The sequence below is a fragment of the Urtica dioica genome, chromosome 5, assembly GCF_054948205.1.
Source record: "Urtica dioica subsp. dioica isolate 48M chromosome 5, U.dioica_male_clone48M_v1_H2, whole genome shotgun sequence".
Lineage (NCBI taxonomy): Eukaryota > Viridiplantae > Streptophyta > Magnoliopsida > Rosales > Urticaceae > Urtica > Urtica dioica.
The window spans coordinates 40,968,056-40,987,600 of record NC_142760.1 but is presented as its reverse complement, the minus strand read 5'-3'; the positions used below and the strand labels follow the sequence as shown (position 1 = coordinate 40,987,600).

The following is a 19,545-nucleotide window of genomic DNA, read 5'->3' as shown; positions in this document are numbered from 1 at the left end:
ATTTGACTTTGATTAAGTTATGGTCTCCTGTTTTATTATAATTATATAAAAAAAACATATTCATGTATGTTTGTATGTATTATTTACAACTCATAGTTCCATGCTTTGGCCCCAAAAAAATTATCAGCTAGAAGACAGCTTTCCATTTTCATTGTCCAAGGAGATATACACAAGTGGAAAAAAATTTGTGAAATAATAAATAAAGGGAAATAAATAAGGGAGATATTGAAGATATCTAAAATTCTCTTTTTTCAAGCTTTTATTAAATACAATATCAGTTTCTTCTACACACTCGTCAAAATAAAGTGCAACACGTCTCTCTCTAATGTTACAACTACTAATTACATTACTATTAACATTACTTCTAACTGTGACCCAATCTTCATCGTCATCGTCAAACGACACGTCGTTTTGATGTTCATCGCTAGTACTCGATCCAACGATCGTCAACCTCTGAATCCTCTCAGCCACACGATCAGAATAATAATAATCCATGAAAGAACCTTGACTTTGACTCTGATCATAGCCTGAATCCCAAACGCTTTGATCGAACACACTCCTCGGACTCGGAGAGAGTGATTTCTCGAACTCCGACGATGACGTCATTTTCGACAAGCCATGGAAGAACGAATGTTCTAGAAGCTCTTTCGCCGAGAGCCTCTCTGCGGGCTCTCTCTTGAAGCACGCGCTCAAAAACTCCTTTCCCTCCGGAGACATCCAATCGGGAATTTCCGGCGAGTCGCCGGAGATTCCGATCCGGTAAAGAGCCGAGATCGGATCGTCGTCTCCGACCACTCCGAGCCAAGGACTTTTTCCGGTGGCCATTTCCACGACCGTACATCCGAGAGACCACAAGTCAGACTCGAACCCTTGCCGTTGACCGTTGACCACCTCCGGCGCCATGAACGCCGGCGATCCGGAGAAAGTCAAGGGCTCGTCGCCGTCGGCGAGGAGAAACTTGGAGCATCCGAAATCGGATATCTTGAGGCGTTTTTGGCCGTCGATCAGGACGTTGCTGGGTTTGATGTCGCAATGGACGATCCCGATCGAGTGGAGGTACTCGACTCCTTTGAGGATCTGCCACGTGTACGACCTCACCGTGGGCTCGTCGTACCGTATCTTTCCTCCTCCGCTCCATTGGATTTCGTCGCGTAGTGTGCCGAGAGGGTGGAATTCGGTGAAGAGCGTGTAGTGTTCTTCGGTGATCTCAAAGCCTTTGTATTTGACTATGTACGGAGAGTCAAGTTTTGAGAGGATTGACTTTTCTCTTTGGAGTGGACCGGAGAGAGCGATTTTGGTTGACTTCGCGGCGGCGAGTTCGCCGGAGGATGAATCTCCGGCGAGGTACACGGTGGCCGTGGAGCCGCGGCCGATAATTGTTGAGGTTTTTTTCCACTTCATTTTGAGGGTTTTTTAGTGTTTTTTTTTTTTTTTTGAGTCGACGTTTTGAATAGAAATGGCATAATGTGATCATGTATTTATATGTGTGCAATTTGTTGTCTAGTGGGTGAGTCTTATCAAAGGTCAACCTTGGGAAGGTAAAATGGGAAAAAGCAAGTTCGTTGACCATCTCTACCACACGCTATTAAAATAATAAAAAAAACTAAGGTCTCATGCGTTCACACTAAAGTTCGACATGACTTTTGGTGGAGGTCAACTGGGATATGCTTTTTCTATTTAATTGAAGCAGTTGGCAAAAAAAAAAAAAAAAGTGGGATAGGTTCAACGTTTTCTAGATTATATATAGAGTTTGGAGAAAAAAATGTCCTTTGGGATATTCTTAGAGTTTAATTAGTTATTTATCACAAAAAGGCGTGTTGTATATTATTACTTCACATGTACGTCATCATTACAAGCAAAACATACGCAGTGCATGAAAAGAAGTCCAAAACCAGATGCTTAACATAAATTAAACATCAAGTAAACGGCTTTTTGATAAAGTATTGTAAATTAAGATTTAAGGTACACATTTATCCTAAATGCCATCCACACAAAGAATAAGCTAATTACTTCTACTCAACGCAACGTCACCACTAAGGTCATATTTAATGGGTTTTGTTTGGAATTGCATCAATAGTACAATTGGGTAAAATGGATCAAATTCAAATCTTAAACGAATTAAAGTGTAGTTTGAAAGATTTTGACCTATTTATGCTTAAAATTTATGACTTATATATTTAAAAATAACTATATTAAAAAGGAATTACTTGTATATTATATATAATCTGTTATTTCTTAAACTAAATTAACTATATTTAATCCTAAACGAAAAAATAATTATAAAGTCGTTATAAGCTAAATATTTTAAATAGCTCAAATTATCAAACAACAAAGAATTTCGACACAAATATTACTAAACTTATGATATGTTATCAAAATAAATCAAAACTTAAAATTTGACAGATCTATTACTAATTAAATAAGTTTTACAAAAATTGTAACACCATTCGTAAGTTCGTGATAGTTTGGTCACAAAATAAGAAAACAGTCCCAAAAGAATATTTTGTAAGAAAATAATACTCTTCCTTGATTTTAAATTTAATTTTCGATCTAATGAAATGAGTTTAAGAAAATATGTGTCAAAATCTCAAACAACAACGTAGCTTTTACTGCATAATTATATATATTTTTATTTTCTCAAACATCCAATATAATTTTTAATACAAAAAATGATTAGCTTAAAGTATCACTAATTAAAAAAAACTAAACTTCAAACTGTTCATTTAAGCTATCATGGCACTCAGACCTAGATGTATCAAGGAATCATTACACAGAGCCAATGAATCGCCAAATTAGAGAAATCCAATTAATTATCAACTATAATGAATAATTTAAAGTGGCCCAACTCAAGAGAACATAAAACATAAACAAAACGCTTCACATACATACAAGATACAACATAAAGCCAAAGGACAAGAGTTAAAAAAGGACAGGCTGTGACTTTTAAATTGAATTTAAAACCGAACCCCCCTAAACAATTTCAAAATAAAATGAACTATAATTGTTTTTTTTTTTTTTTTTTTTTCTTCACTAACCATCCTTTGTTTGATAGTTGAAACTAAAGTAGATCTCCACTACTCATAAGAGAGGTTAGAATTACACGAAATGATATGAGACTCATTCCCAACTACTACACAAAATTTTGAACCACATAAGACCATCAAGATATGTTTTTTTGTTGTGTCAACTTGGAATCATTTGGACTTGTGTTTCACAGAAATATCTAGTTGGGATGTGAAAAGGTAAAAAAAAAATTAGTGGAAAAGAAAATTGAAAATTCATATGAAGACAAACACAAGAAAGTTAACGTAGTCTCTCAAATGAGTAGGTTCTCAACTAAACCCATAAAAAAGAAGAAGAAGGAAAGAAATGGGAATAAGTGGGTGAAAACCGAAGAAACACTAAAAATTAAAGTTTGTGCCTTTCACACTTTGATCGCATTTTTCCATGCAAGTAAGTTAAAAAAAAAAAAAAATTGGAGAGAGAAACGAAATTGAATCAAAACAAAAGCTTTTATTACTCATTTCATTTTGGAGATCAACATTGTTACATATAGAAGATCCGGGAAATATCTCAGGATCAGAGATTACAGTTACAGATGATAATTCTTGACCAAATACATATTCATCATTATCAATAACATTCTCTTCATGATCATCAACAACAACAACAGAGACCATAGAATCTTCATTGACATCCCGTTGACTTTCATCCTCTCTAACAGTCAACCAATCTTCACCATCATCATCATCAAAAGAACACCGAATCCCACTCAAAACCTCAATCCTCCCAAAAACAGAGCCCAAAACAGAGCCCGAAACAGAGCACTCCTCAAACCCCAACAAACCCCCCCGTTGACTTTGACTCTCGACCGAATCCCACAAGCCCTTGTCCAAAACGCTGCTCGGAGACACCGATTCGGGCCCGAAACCCGCCTCCGACCCGCGGAGAAATGGGTGACCGAGAAGCTCTTTCGCCGTCCACCTCGCCCTCCAATCCCTCTCGAAGCACTTGCTCAAAAAATCCTTCCCCTCGGCCGAAAATCCTCCCGGGCACTCGGGCACGGATCCCGAGAACCCGACCCGGTACATGACCGAAATGGGCCCGGAGCGATCGGGCCACGGCCCGTTTCCCGTGGCCATCTCGACGACGACGCACCCGATGGCCCACACGTCGGCCTCGAATTCTTGTCTCTCCCCCCGAGCCACCTCGGGAGCCATGAAAGCTGGGGTGCCCGAGAACAGGCCTATCGGGCCATCAGGCCCGATAGGCCTGTTCTCATCGGGCACCAATCTCGCGCAACCGAGATCAGCTATCTTGGCTCCCCAATCCTCGCCGATGAGGATGTTTTGAGCTTTGATATCGCAATGCGCTATCGAATTCTCGTGCAAGTGTTCGAGTCCCTCGAGGATTTGCCTGGCGTAGACCTTTATCGAGGCCTCGCCGAGCTTTCCCTTGGCCCGGATCGCCTGGGAGAGAGTTCCGTTGGGGACGTACTCCATGGAGAGATTGTACGTCGAATCGTCGACGGAGAATCCCAAGTACTTGACGATCCTCGGGGAGTAGGAATTGGATAGTTTCGAGAGGAGATATTGCTCGTTTCGCAACGGAGCCGAGCGCGAGAGCTCGGCGGACTTCACGGCGAAGAGCTCGCCGGAGAATTTTTCGGCGGCGATGTGGACCGTCGCCGTTGCTCCGCTTCCTATGGCCGGTCCTCTTATCCATTCCATTGATTAAAAAAAAACAGAGTTTTTGAATGAGAAGAAGAAATATAAAAACAGAGCAGAAACAGAGAAAGAAAACAGAGTGTTTTTTTTTTTTTTTTTTTTTCGTGTAATGTTTGTTTTCTTTTGGTGGGTTGTGACGAGCTTTATAAATCTTTCTTGGAGTTAGGATAAGCAAAGAGAAAAGAGAAATGAATAAATAAAGAATTTAGTGGAGTTTGAAAGCCAATGATTTTGTTGGTTTATGGGGTATTTAAGCATGAAGAGTGGCTTTCTAAAAAAATATATGGGACGGTCGTTGAATACTGTTGAGACACGTGGCGATAGGAGAGAGGTTGAGAGGTTTTGGACGTCCGAAAGGAGCCGCAAAATTAAACTTCGCATGGGAATAAAGCGATCCCACATGGCGACACGTGAAGACTCGTGCCAATTTTGCGGTGTGAACATTTTAATTAAATTAATAGCTAATTTATTATGGGTTTTTTCTTTTTAATTACAAAAGAGAAAAAGAAAATTTTACTATTATTAGGGAATTCTCGGATAGAAGTTTATAGATTTTATTTTTTTATTTTTCAACACGGTGTTCCATAAGTTCACACGCAACAATTTCAAATGTTAACTTAAATAACACATGGCATAGTCAAATCTTTGTAATAAGTTATAATAAATGCATTTGATTGTATTCTTGATGAAAATTAATTTTTTTGCTTGTGGTTTCTTATTTATATTATTTTTCTTTTCCTAAATGTCAAAATTTATTTATTTATTATTTCTTATTGTGGGTGTATTTGTGATTATATTTATATATGTTCATATACCACGCGTTAGCGTGACAAACTCTTGTGGAAAGGGTTTCATGATTATAATAGAAAGAACATTTTTTTTTTAATGTTTTATTTTTATATATGGAAGGAATCTAGAGAGAAGTGTGGATGGTTAAATCCAACTGTATTTCCAATCAAGATTTAAAAAATAAAATAAAATAAAATAAAATAAAAATAAAAATAAAAGTATATTTTATGATTTATCATAATGGACGGCGGTATTGTTGTTGAGATTCATAGTCTACAAAGGAAAATCCAATTCAGATTCTCATTTGTTATCTGTTGTTGTACTACCAACCCTTTTCAATATTTTTGCTTGAGGCAACCCTTTTTAATTTTCACCAATAATGCTAATGATCACAATATAAGCGTATTTTATCCTCTTTTTAGTATCTCCTCCAATTCATGAAGTACTTTTTAAGATGTATTATTGTATTGTGCGGGCAATTAAAGTAACACCAAAGAGAGAGTGTCACATAATGTGAATATGGCCGTTTGCAATGATTATGATCAAAGTAATGCTTAACTCTATACCATACCATAATTTGAATACTAGTAACGCGGAATCAAATTTAGTCAATAACCATTCACTTTCTATTCATAACTACTTATCTTGATAAGTAGTTTCTTTTTCGCTTTTTCACTTTTTTTTTTCTTTTTCTTGGCCATGATAGGAAAAGCCATGGCTCATGAGTCATGACTTTGCTTGCTAGCTCACAAGTATCAAATTCCATCAAAATTGAGATAATAGTTTATGCTTATTTATTAGGTGTTTTGGCACAAATAATCATAAATTACAATGCGGAATTCTATTTAGGGATAATTTCAAAACTATGACCATTGATCATTCCAAAATGATGCACAAATTTATTAATTACTTCTAATTCTAAAATTACGGTTAAATTTGTCAATAAATACATATATTTATTGACAAACTTGTCAATAGTTATAGTTTTGAAATTAGAAGAAATTAATGAATTTTGGTCATAAAAGTTTTAAATGTTCATAATTTTAGCATAATCTCTTTTATTTATTAGGTGTTTGACTGTAAAGAGTCTTATATTACCATGTGAGTGACATTCTTGTTATTAAAGTAATTTGAAGTAAAATAATATTAAAAAACTATCAATTTTATTAGTTATTTAAAAAAAATAATGAAATATTCAACTTAAATAATTTGTTAGTTTTATATAAATATATAATAACTAATTGTAATCGTAAAAACAAATACTTTTCTATCGTTGGATTAAAATCTTGCTTTGATGAATTTTTTAAACTATAAAAAACAAATTGATCAATTTAAAATGTTTCAAGTTGTTCACGCATAGGATCTCGTTAAGAAAGATTTGATAGTCTTTTACAAAATAAAAATACTAGCTTGCTACAAAATCAATAGACCGTAGACTATTTTGCTAGTAAAATTAGCTTATAAATCAAAATGGCATATGCATAACAAATCAAAGATTATTTCGGCCAGCCAAAAAAAAAAAGTCTATTTATTATTGTGTCATGACTCATGAGAAACCAATGGATTCAAAAACAAAACAACAACCCAAAAAACAAATGTTTTATGTTTCAATTTCAAATTTCTATCATTCATTATGTCGGTGCTCATATGCGCTCTCTCACTCTTTTAAAAAAAAAAAAAAAAAAATTATGACTGTGTATGTTTCACCAGATAGACCAAAGCATTAAATTTTAATCACAGCCCATTCTTTTTACAGCTATGGACACACTCATCACATTCTTTCTATTCACCTTTATCATAGATGTCTATTTGTTTTTTTTATTTTTTTAACCAAAAAGGGGACCAAAAAATTAATCCCACAAAAACAAATATGAAAAGTTGGGGACAATATTTCTTCCAAGCCTGCCAAATTTTTGAATGCAAGCTCAGCTGTGAACTGTGAATCTTTTGCAAAGCATCAATTCTATTCTTAATTCATACACAAGAAACCCCATCTCATCTCATCTCATTTTTACCTGTCTTATCATAATATTTATATCACACTTTTTAAACCTAACTTGGCTCTGAATCAACCCATTTAAGTAGTGGAAATGATAAAGGGATTTGTCAGAGGAGAAACCAGAGGCTGTTAATTACTGTCTGTGGGCATATATACTGCATACATACGGTTGAAGGACTACTAAAAAAGGTCTTCCTGTGATATTAGCAAAGTCAAACATGTGAGCTTTTTTCTATTGGGAAAGAGTACGGTTGACTTTGTTCAGTCAGATTCAAAACTCATGTCTTTTTTTTGTTTGTACGTCATCTTGGGCATCTGAAGAAGGTGTAAATACCGATAAAGTGTCTTCCATTGCTTAACGGAAGTAGCAATTCCGTTAGACAGTTCTTTGACTTCCGAAAGTTCACGAAAGTGGTACTTCCGTTAGGTTTAATGAAAATTAGTATTTTCGCTAATTTTTGGTTTTTAATAATAAAAAAAAGGGTTATTAAGTTATATAGCCACACGGATATAGTGGATTGAGATATAGTTCACTTTTAGTTAATTTCTTGTAAATAGTCAAGTAAACTTATTAACAGATTAATAAAAGACTTATTTAACACAGTCAAACATATATTATAGGAAGTTAATAGGCGGACACATATGCAAGTTGGCTATTTACAAAGTATTTACCAAAGGTTGACTAATTTACAATTCATATAGTTTAGGTGGCTTATGTAGCCAATTTTTTGTAAAAAAAATTAAATGGTAAATCAAATGGACTAAAATGTTAAAAGTTTTTTTTAAAAAGGTACTAATATATAAACTGAATTGTATCTTTATTAATAACTTTATAAAATAAAAATAAAACTAACAGCATAACAACAAGATTATGAGTAAAATAAGAATATACTTCATGAATAGTCATGTTTTTGAAGTTTACATCAAAATCATCAACAACATCAATGTTCACAAATGTTTCTTGATAGCGTTCTCCGTGTCGACACCAATCTTTGTAAATGGTCAGTGCTTCTACCATTTCGGATTTCAAACTCTGCATTCGATCGTCAATGATGTGACCCGAGCTACTAAATGCGGATTCGAACGAAACCATTGAAACCAGGATCGAATGTACATCTCGGGTCATCTTGGATAATATTGAAAAAAAAAAAATTGTGTTGCCTCCACCACGCCAGCAAGTTGAGGTCATCTTGGTTCATGGAAGAAAATTGTTGAGAGTTGTATAGCGTGATCTCATCATGTTCAGATGTCTCTTCAGCGGTTGGGGGATGTGGTGATGATTTTGGAGATGAAGTTCTGCCTCGGGCAAAACGAGCTATATCTCGAAACATTCATTTACATGTTGAGTCATGTCGGGGTGGACTCGGCTGGGGACGAGTTGGAATTTATCATTAGTAAAACCTGAAAAAAGGAGTATAACTCTTCTACGACTCTAGTATGATCATATATCACGTAATCTTGTCCAGTATGACGTTTTAAATATTGTAAAATGTAAGATAACCCCCAATTTTATTCAGGGGTCTAGAATGTATGCAAAACCATATAAGTAAGGAATCTTTGAAGTTCTTCAATATTTTTAAAAAAATCTCTCATAGATTCGATACACGGTTGAAATATTTCAAAGTGGTTGGAATCGTGAAGATTTATTCTTATAACAGTATATAGTTCTAAATAAGATGTGGTTGTGTAAACGGCGAAAACGTGAAGAAAATGAGTAAAACACTTAGCCATTGCAATGTTTGCTTCGGTTATGTCATGGTCTCCGTATCTGTTCACATATTCACGGGTAACCTCTACATATCTGTCGGCCAAGAAGGAATTCAACATTAAAAATGTTGAGTTCTATCTAATCTTATAATCGGTGTGAAAGTTCCTCTCGTCAAGACCGTTAAATAAAGAACGTCTCTTGAGTTTGTTTACTCTTTAGGTTGAACTATTTATCCAAGCTATGGCTTTCACTATAAGGTTTATGATCATTAGTCTGATCCTTTGCTTTGTAGGAACTACCCGTAATAACGGACTTGCAAAAGGAATCTCTTTATCATAAAGAGATTCGTTGTTCCTGACCCTGCTTCACCTTAATTGTTATTATGATATGGGTGCACATATTTGGTGTAAAAGAGAGTCTTGATTGGGTATCTTAAGTCGTAAAGCTCTAACTATGGAGTCATTGTTTGTTCCAAAGTCAAGAGTTATGGAAATGATGCTCTCATGTAGGTTCTACTCTTATATAACATCTAGAATGATTCCTAATATGGCATATGCGATGTGACTACCATCTATAAAGGCTATGGTCCGTTTGTTTAAGTTTCAAGCCTCCTCTATGTTATAAACTACAACACTCTTGCAGTCCATTTTGGTATTTTTCCGACCAAATATCAGACGTCAGGGATACATTAAATCTAGCATGCATAAAGCAGGCTCTAAGTGTATCTTTTTCTTCATGAAATTTTTTCAATATTTCTGTACGGAGAGTTTTTCTTGAAATCAGTTAAATGCCAAGAACTAAATAATGTATAAATCTACAAAAACCTACTCTTTCTACAGGTGAAAATGATTGATTGATAGAAACTATGTATTTAACAAGTTCTTTGATATAGTCGTCAGGATCATGGGTACGTACTTGAGATGAAAAAGATTTGGCCTTGACGCATATCTTGTAGTGGTGGCGCAACGAGCAAATCCATTATTGTGTATTGTTAACTTTGATGAGCTTCCTACATTTGTAACATTGACCCTTTTTTCCTTTGTCATCGTGGATCTCCAGGAAGTATTTTCACATTTCGGAACGTGATTTTTTTGTTGTTGTTGAGCTTGTGGGTTTTCTTGATCTTCGGGATTTGGTGGATCTTGATGTGGAGGTGGTGGACATGTTGGAGGAGATGACTTGCGTTGAGGTGGTGGAGAAAATGACTGATGTTGAAATCTACGAAGTTTTTCTTAATATACCTGGTTAGGGTCTTCGTGTGGATATTGTTGGGAGCTAGAAGGTTGGTCGTGAGAAGGTGTTAGAGATTGTTGTGTAAAATATTGTTGTTGATGTGGAGGAGGAAGTGGTAGATGTTGTTGTGAAAAATATTGTGGTCGAAAAAGGGATACCGGGGTGAATTGGGATAATTATAGAGGGATACTTGGAGGTCGTTATGAAAAATTTGGATATGGGACGGGTTGATATTCAGTGTTTTTGTAATTAGAAAATTGAGAAAGGTTTAACCAATTTTTTGGAAATTGTCGTGGTGAAGAGGGTTGTAGAAATTCTTCGTGTTGCTCCTCTTATTGTTGTGATTGTGACGGTGTGAGAGTGCGATTAGAACTTTGACGAGAACTTCGGTGAGATGATGACTCGCCAGACATGATATGTATTCATAAAATATATTTTGTAATATTAATTTAAGTATATAATATAAATTATAATTAATAATATAATATATATTTTTATGACTTAAAACTATATAAAAGAAAATAAATAATATTGAAAATATTGTGTAAAAAAATGTTCGTAAAACCTATATAAATATAAATTATATAAACTTGACTATATAATATAAATTATATAAACTTAACTATAATATAAATTTTACAGAAGTTAAACTATATAAATTGAGAGATATAACTATATGAGAATTATCGAGAGATTATATAACTTGAGAGAGATTGAGAGGGAGATATGAGAGTTGTGAAGAAAATTCAAGAGAATGTGGATGTATTTATAGTAGAATTGTGTGAGAGGGATTAAAACATAAATTTTAATAAAAAAAAATTGCTACAGTTTAGTCCCCAACGTTCATAAATCGTTCCTAAAACAGCCATTTTTTCGGGCCTTTGATTAAGTTACCGTTTGTAATTCAAGGGTCCAGATTTAGAAAAAAAAAAAAAAAAAAAACCAAGAAACGAATCCAAGCCAACGTTCACCTGCCACTGTTATTGCCATTTCAATTCCGCCTGACCCCCTGCCCATTTCCGAGGCTCACGGAAGCAGCACTTCCGTGATGCGCAAATGGTGACGCGGCAATGGTATTTTCATTAAGTACCGGTATCGTTGTCAAGGATGAGTTGTACGTTAGTTTAAGTGACGATCTTAAGTTTAAGATCTGAAGTCAATGAAGTACCGGATCTTGAAAATATTTTACAATAGTTTTTTGTTTTTTTTTTCGGGAAAAACTCAAAAAAATTAATACTGAAGAAAGCAAATCCAAACTAGTACCAGATTTTCAAGAGACGGTTTGAACATTTTTATAAATTATTTCTACGGATATTGTTATTAAATTTCCCATATGTTATTTGATAAACTAAAAACAGATTATACTTGTAAAATATATATCTGCGTAGCGGAAAAGAACGATGAAGGTTTAGTAGACATTTTAAATTATTTAATGGGTACATATAATTAAATATTGGTCATTGATGACTACTTGCTATTACATAAAGAAAATTGACATAAACCCAAGGGCATAATGAGCTAATTTATGAGTCCCCGCATTAAAAAATAGAGGTCATCGCCTTGATATATTTTAAAATAGTTCCGAGCTCCAAAGTAGGAACGTTGCTGCTCTTTGCTGCCACGACTACCTCAAGACAATCCGAATGAATAACAACCTGGTTCCATCCAAATAGTTCACGAGCCATCGTGATTCGTGACTCCATGAAGAATCGCCGAGGCCTTCACAATAGGAGAGAACCCTTGATTTTTTTTTTTCTTCAAAATGCCCGAAGAAATCACCATGGCTTTATAGTCACAGATGACACGCACCCAACACTAAAATCGACCGCTCCCGAAACAATAGCCGCGTTCATATTGACCGCAACGAACCAAAATTGGTAGTATCACATCAATTTCCCTATTGCGACATTGTTTCTATGGTTCAAAATTTTCCAAACCCAAATACAAATACAAAAAAAAAATAACAAAAAAAAAAAATTCAAGATCACGTATACCTTGCAAACCCTTATACGCCGGAACTCATATAAAACGAATTTCTCCCTTCCCCTCGACACTTTTTCTAAATTTTCCAAACCCATTGTATTAGCGAACCCCTAATTAATACTAATTATGGAAGTTACCCACCCCCTATAATCTTATCAATAACACCAAAAGAAAAAGGTAAAAAGATCTTGGCTCTTATCATTTGCCTGTATAAGCCATCCGTATTATAACTCATACCCAAAATGATTTAGGGCCTGTTTGGTAACATTTTGTTTTTGTTTTTAAAAATACAAATTATGTTTTGTTTTGTTTTGTTTTTTAATTTTTAAAAAATAAAAACATGTTTGGTAATCATTTTCCCGATGCTCCGGAGAAGACAGCCGCCGAGATCGTTGTTCGTCAGGACGAGCACGGAGACCGGCGACGGAGCGCAGAAGACTCCGGTGTAGGAACAGACTGAAGGACCGGTCCACGTGACGGTGAAGTTCTGCGGATCGGCGACGAAGGTCTGTTTTTGTTTTCGTTTAAGAAAATAAAGAGACGATCGAGAGTTTTTGTTTTTAAAAATTTTGAAAACAAGTTTTTTTTTTATTCTCCAATTTTTGTTTTATTCTCTCTCCTATTTTTTAAAACAAAAAACAAAAATGACTTTATCAAACACGTTTTTTTGCCTAACGGTCACTTTTATTTTTAAAAACAAAAAACAAAAAATAAAAACGTTACCAAACAGCCCCTTAGTTTCGGGCGCTCGGTGGTACTTCCTGGCAAGCTCGACCATCCCACCGTGGCCCGTCCCAAGAGCTTGATCGGTGTTTCTAACGAAATTCCACTCCAAAGGAAGCCTAGAGGACGAGTCATCTATGCATATGAACTTTTCCCAAAATCTAAAACAAATTACCAGTGATGATCCGTGTTTTCCGACCATTAGTAAATTTTCCTTATTATTCTTTTTAATTTTTAAATTCAGTCAACACAAAATTCCCGAAATGGGCATTGCGAGTTCTTGGAAATTTCAATTTCGAACCTAAATTTCGGTACAGTCAAACCATTCACATTAAATTGAACACACATAGTAAGAAAAGGCAAATAGAGCTTTGAGAGAGTTCTGATACGTTCGATAAAATCCCGTAACATCTCACTTACTATTTACACAAATTTTATTTCATGGATAACTTAAATAAAGTTCAAACTCCCCTTGAAACGATCATCATCCGAAAGTCAAAGCAACACAGAAACAAACTGAACCACATAAACCAACAAACCAAGTTTGTAGTTTTTTAGTTAGTTAGAGAGGGAATATGTTTAAGCTGCTTCGGCGAACCCAACTCTCATGTTTCCATAGTCGAACACTGTGTGGAATTGACCCATGAACACGTCTCCGAGGATCCTGTTCAATAAATAACACATTTTTTTTTGTTAAATTTTTTATATATTAACCAATTTTCCTGGTTAATTTAGCCTCATTAAAAATAATAATAAAATAATATATGGTCAACAGTCTCCTCTCTAGTCCTAGCAAAACGATTAGAAAAAAAATATTAAAAAAAAAAATATGGCATAAAACTGGTACCAGAGGGGTCCACGTGGCGGTGGCACATCCATAGCCATGAAACCGCTAATGCACTGAGCTTGACTGCCCTCTCCGACTTTGAGTATGTACTGTGTGACGAACCAAAAAAAAAAAAATTAAATACGTATTTAATTTTGAAAGACGCGGGAAAACGAAAAAAAGGGTTGGTTATAAATATCATACTTGTTCGGGGGTGAGCTCGAATTGGGTTCCACCGATGGTCAATGCAACGTTAGGCATGGAAGAAAAGGAGTCACAGTCGACCGCTGACTCTCCCATTGGGCTCGGAATTCGTTCGCACAGCTGAGAAAATGTCAAAATGTCCCAAGGCATGAGAATAGAAAATATGATAAAAGAAAGAACCATTCAAATTCCATTGATAAACGAGTACTCAAAAGTGACCCATGACTCTCCCAAACTTATTCATCTGTTTAACCTATGAATTATATTTTTTAAATTTGTTTCACCTGGTTGACGTAGTCGAAGATCTGCTCCTGGGTTTTGTTCTGCTTGACCTGGTTTTGCATCCATACAACAGCAAGCTCACACGCAGAGCACATCGCGTTGCCGAGGGCACCCGATGCCTTGCCCGCGTTCTCATCAACAACGCTCTCGATTCCCATACTGACCAAAAATTTCATCCAATTTAAAAAAAGTTTAAGAAATTTAAATAAAAAGTAGAACAAATGACATAAGACTTCTATGGATAAACATTTGGTGATTACACCGAATCGGCATACAATTTTGAGTACCTCGTTAACTTTAATATTATATTTATAGATATTATGTATTTGAAAAAAATATAAATGAGATTATATAGAAAAATTTCTAAGTAACTTCTCCGATAAATAAGATTAGTAATTCATCTCTTCCTACTATATTGTGAGCGACATAAACGATAGACATAAAGACACGGAAGCAAAAAAACGAGTCTAACCTTACGCTACGAGTGCCATCGAGAGCGCATAGACCAACTTGAGAGCAGATCTTCAGGGGCTGGTCCTGAGAGAGAGAACGATGAAAGTATAAGAGGTTGAGGTAGGGATTGATTTGTTTAGCTGTGCAGATTGGTTATGGAGTTTCATATAGATACCTTAGATAGAATGCTATTGATTATGGTTTCTCCGTATTGTTCAACTATGGCTTTGCACTCTTGACTCACCACACCCGCGGCACCAATAGCGTGATTCAGCTCAGTCACTATTGCCTGCAATGAGTTAGAAACACACATATAATTAACCTTAAAGTGAAACATCGTTAATACTATCACAAACAAAGGCTTCACACAATTAAATATATGATATAAAAACACTACTATATACATACCGTTGGCCCAGCCAATAGTGAGGTTCCAGAATCAGCAATCGCCGAGCAACCACTGGCACAGAAACCTGAAATGGGTATGCTTGAGTTATAGCAACATGTATGACCAACTACACGGGTTCCTTTAAAACTATAATTTCTAATTAGCTCACCAGTTGATTGACCGCCGATCAAAACATCGCCCATATCAAACTGTCGAAAAATTAGTAAAAAGCATGAAGATCATTGAATTAAGAAAAATCATTAAATTATACACCAAATCAGTATGGCTGAAAAACGAGGATTAACGAACCTGCCAGTATCCTTTCTGTGTAACCGGAACGTAAGTGTGTTCGCCCTTGAAATGATTCGGATCAACTCCGCCAAAAACGATTTCACCGCCTTCTTCTTCGTCAGCGTTGCGGTTAAACCAAAACGAGAAAACGGGTTCCTTCACGAGACCTTGTTCAACCATGTTGTACCTACACCGTGGCTCATTAAGTAAGAGAAATCGATACTCTTTTTCTTTATTGAACATAGCCGTAACGATGAATAATGATTACAATAGCACGAGATGTAATAAAAGGGAGATGTAATATTACCACACAGGCGTGGACTTCCCAACCGAAATCTCTTTAAACCCAAGTCCCAAGATTCCATCGAACTTGGCGATCACGAAAGTGATGCTAGGTTCTTTCGTAGCCTCAATAAATTCCTAGAACAAAAAATATTTATCAGTAAGGAAAACAAATGACATTTTCGCATTATTGCCAGTGACCATTAGATTATTACCTGATGCTTGACGACAAGATCACCAACGGTAACATGGTCTTCACTGAAGTATCCAGAAATGGCCCCGGTACCATATTTTATGGCTGCAGACTTACCTGAAAGAGGAAATACATAACCGTAAAATTTCCGATAAAATGTCAACTCACAGATAAATGATAAACTGATTTCGATGTCAAGAAGCTAACTAACCATTCTTTTTGTAGGTACTCGATTTGGATGACTTGTACTTCGAGTGGAAAAAGCAGGCCACCTGTATCACAATGCAACATTACTTGCTCTATGAATAACGATATGAATTGGTATATATTTGTATTAGTGAAAATTATAAAAAGGAATTCCAATTATGGATATCTGACTTTCCGAGAGATAATCTCTTCCTCTCAGTAATCTCCCATACAATTTTCATGATCATCTTCCCTACTACTCCGTCTTATTTACATAACTGAAACATCTAAGTATTCTATGTAGTATATACTACCCCATTACTTATCTATTTAATATTCAATTAGTCCTAACAAATCCACGTTCAATCATTCAACCCAAGCACTGAATTGAAAAAATCTCAGGAAAGAATCGACTCACCGAGAAATAGCACTTTGAAGACGGGACCCACAAGTTGGAGCTACCTGTGTCGAAGATAACGGTGAACTTCTGGGGCGGAGAACCGATTCCAATCTCCCCGAAGTACTGAGCGTCCATGTAGTTCTTCAACTCAACGATATCAACATCCTCGGAATCACCGTTCACATTCCTGCGAAGATGGTACTTCCGAACAGAAGATCTGAACGATTGTCCTTCCTTGGTCTCGATCTGGGCAGCGATTCGGTTGGTCTGGTCGAGCTGCTTCTTCTTGAGTCCGATCCTAACCAACCCATCGTTCGATGCAGAAAAAACCACCGGGCTCAGGACGAGACCCAGGAAAAGAGTTGCCACAAAAAACTTCGATCCGGTACCCATGTTTTCACTGCAAATGGACAGACGGTAAAAAGTCAGACCAAAATTTTTCTGTTTACAGTCAAATTAGTAAGAGAACAGTGCAAAATTAATGTCATGCAACAGAGTAATAAGCAAAATTAAATCCCTATTGCTTCTTTTTCAGTCATACAGAACCAGATACAATTCAATACAAAAAATCGTAATTTTTGGACTAGTCACCTATGATCAGAGAGAGAGAGAGAGACCATTCACTAATTTTGTAATCTAATCACACATACGAAAAATTGATTCTCAAACAAGCCTTACCTAGTCTTAACAAAAGTCAACGCATTTTTATGAATAATCAGATACTACTCAGTTCAGATAGCTAGGGGAAAAAAATCACAATTCAAAATTCAAATTCAAATCTAAAACTCGATGCTTAATAGAACTCACAGAGATGAAAAAAAAAAAAAAAAACCCTTCTATGATCGATTAAATCATGTCAAGACCGCGAAACTCAAGCATGCAAATATATTCATTTCTTCGATGACCGGTCAGCTTCAGAACATTGTAATTTACAAAAATAAATAATAAAAAAAAAACTTGACGAGCTTCGTTTCAAGAATTAATCAAGGAAAACGAGAGAGAAAAAAAAAAAAAAAAAAAAAAAAAAAAAAAGCCGTGTCTGAGAAAACTATATAATCCATATTTTTCTCGGAAACCAATCGAAAACCTAAAAACCCCCAAATAAGTAAGCTATCAGTCAAAGCTCCAAAATAACACCACACAAGTACCAAAAATTAACCGATCGGAGCTTGAAATGAACAAGAAATCATGATAATCGAAAACTGATACAAAAAAAAAAAAAAAAAAAAAAAAAATCACACTTACATAGCAGTTAACGAGAAAGATGAGAGCGAGAGAGAGAGGATTTCTATGAAGCAAATCCGTAGGGGCTAAGATAAGTATCTATATAATACTGGACGTGGCATTATATAAATTTAATTAAATATCTTGTACCAGCTTATGACTTTACACATATTTTTTGTTTTGGACTGCGAACTTTATACGTTTTACCAATTTAGACCCTGCTAAGTTTTTGTTTTGTTTTGCTTTGTAGTAGTAGTTTAATGGAATGTTGTACTGTTAAGTGAAAAACGTGTTTTATTTTATATAAAGTAAATGTTTTAAACTTGTACCGATCTATATTTTGTGAAGAAAAAGAAGAAGTAAATATTTTGTATTTTTTCAATAAATCAATCGGCGTGAATGTTCTTGTAGATTATGATCTAATATTCTTAGGTAAAAAAACGTGTTATAACTTATAATACGGAATAAATTAATTAAATTGTATTCTTGGTCCCTGAATTTATAACTTGTACCAATTTAGACCTTACTATATCTTTTTAGTCGTTTACTGGAATGTTGGACTATAATATAAAGCCTGATGAATTTAACTTGTGAGGAGTAAGTAAATATTCTCTATAAGCAATCAGACTATTTTTTAAGGAGACTTCTTGTAGATAGTGATTGGATAATTTTTTAAGTGTTTCGATAACTTCTTAAATCTATTATTATACACTTATCTGTTTATATAGTCAATCCTTTAATTATGACAAAATTTAAGAGGTTGGACACTTAAATGATCAATTTGTTTGCTAGACTTAGACTATATTTCCTAAACTAATAATAGGTTCATTTCATTGAACTAATTTAATAATAATGTCATTCAGATGATAAAATAAATACCCATAAAGTATCATATTGAAATAACAAAAATATGCTTAAGCTTTACTTACGCTGTTTTATTATGAATTTAGATCTGCCTAATTCATTAAAATGTTTAAATAGAAGTTGAAAATAGCAAGTATACTAATTCAGCCAAAATGATAATGAAGTATAAAATCAAGGGGTCAAATTGAAAAACGTTTTGTCTTGTATTGAAAACCCCGCCGCTACAGGACAGAGAGTACTGAGATCCGATCTGATCGTACACGTGTACAAATATATGGTGGTTACCCAAAGAGGTCATGGATAAAGACGTACGATTATTTTTTAGAACAGCCAATTGATAATAATGATATAATTGAAGGGCTGTTGTGCAAGTTGTTTTGTCTTATATTGAGATCTCCGCTGCATTAGGACAGAGAGTACCGAAATTCAATCCGAGTCGCCACGTGTCCAAAATTACAAACGCCTGGTCAAGTAATCCGAATAATAAAAGAGGTGCCCAATTCAAAAAATATTAAAATAAAAAGAAGTGTTTGACATTGGATAGAGAAGAATATATTATTATTTTTCTTTTTTTAATGGTTGGAATTTATTGTGTGTGGTAGATTACGTGGGCTCATTAGAGGCCCATTTTTTTTTAGCAGAACCGTATAATGGACCTTATTAGAAGGAGTATATGACTGAGTCAAGCCAGTCCGCTAGGTAAGCAAAAAAGAAAGGGAATAAGTAACGGTTTTAGGGTGCAAAATTTCCATAATAGCAGCTATTTCAAATCCCTTACAAAAATAGCGAA

The 19,545-nt window shown here is 35.1% G+C and overlaps 1 protein-coding gene and 2 pseudogenes across 1 annotated transcript; all 3 read right to left on the bottom strand.

The window, feature by feature from the left end:
• Positions 1-123: 123 nt before the first annotated feature.
• On the bottom strand, positions 124-1,409 carry LOC149398553 (mitogen-activated protein kinase kinase kinase 18 pseudogene; annotated as a pseudogene).
• Positions 1,410-3,117: 1,708 nt separating this feature from the next.
• LOC149398552 (mitogen-activated protein kinase kinase kinase 18 pseudogene) lies at positions 3,118-4,945 on the bottom strand (annotated as a pseudogene).
• An 8,567-nt stretch (positions 4,946-13,512) lies between these two features.
• Positions 13,513-18,057, bottom strand: LOC149398551 (aspartic proteinase A1-like). Its single transcript, XM_089614696.1, has 14 exons — positions 17,913-18,057; positions 16,686-17,067; positions 16,293-16,353; positions 16,104-16,198; positions 15,914-16,026; positions 15,625-15,793; positions 15,485-15,524; positions 15,336-15,400; positions 15,103-15,216; positions 14,947-15,011; positions 14,477-14,633; positions 14,193-14,312; positions 14,010-14,098; positions 13,513-13,826 (listed from the first exon to the last, which is right to left on the bottom strand). The coding sequence occupies exons 2-14, from the start codon at positions 17,058-17,060 to the stop codon at positions 13,742-13,744; spliced, it is 1,548 nt and encodes a 515-aa protein (XP_089470822.1). The 5' UTR covers positions 17,061-17,067; positions 17,913-18,057; the 3' UTR covers positions 13,513-13,741.
• Between the last annotated feature and the right edge of the window lie 1,488 nt (positions 18,058-19,545).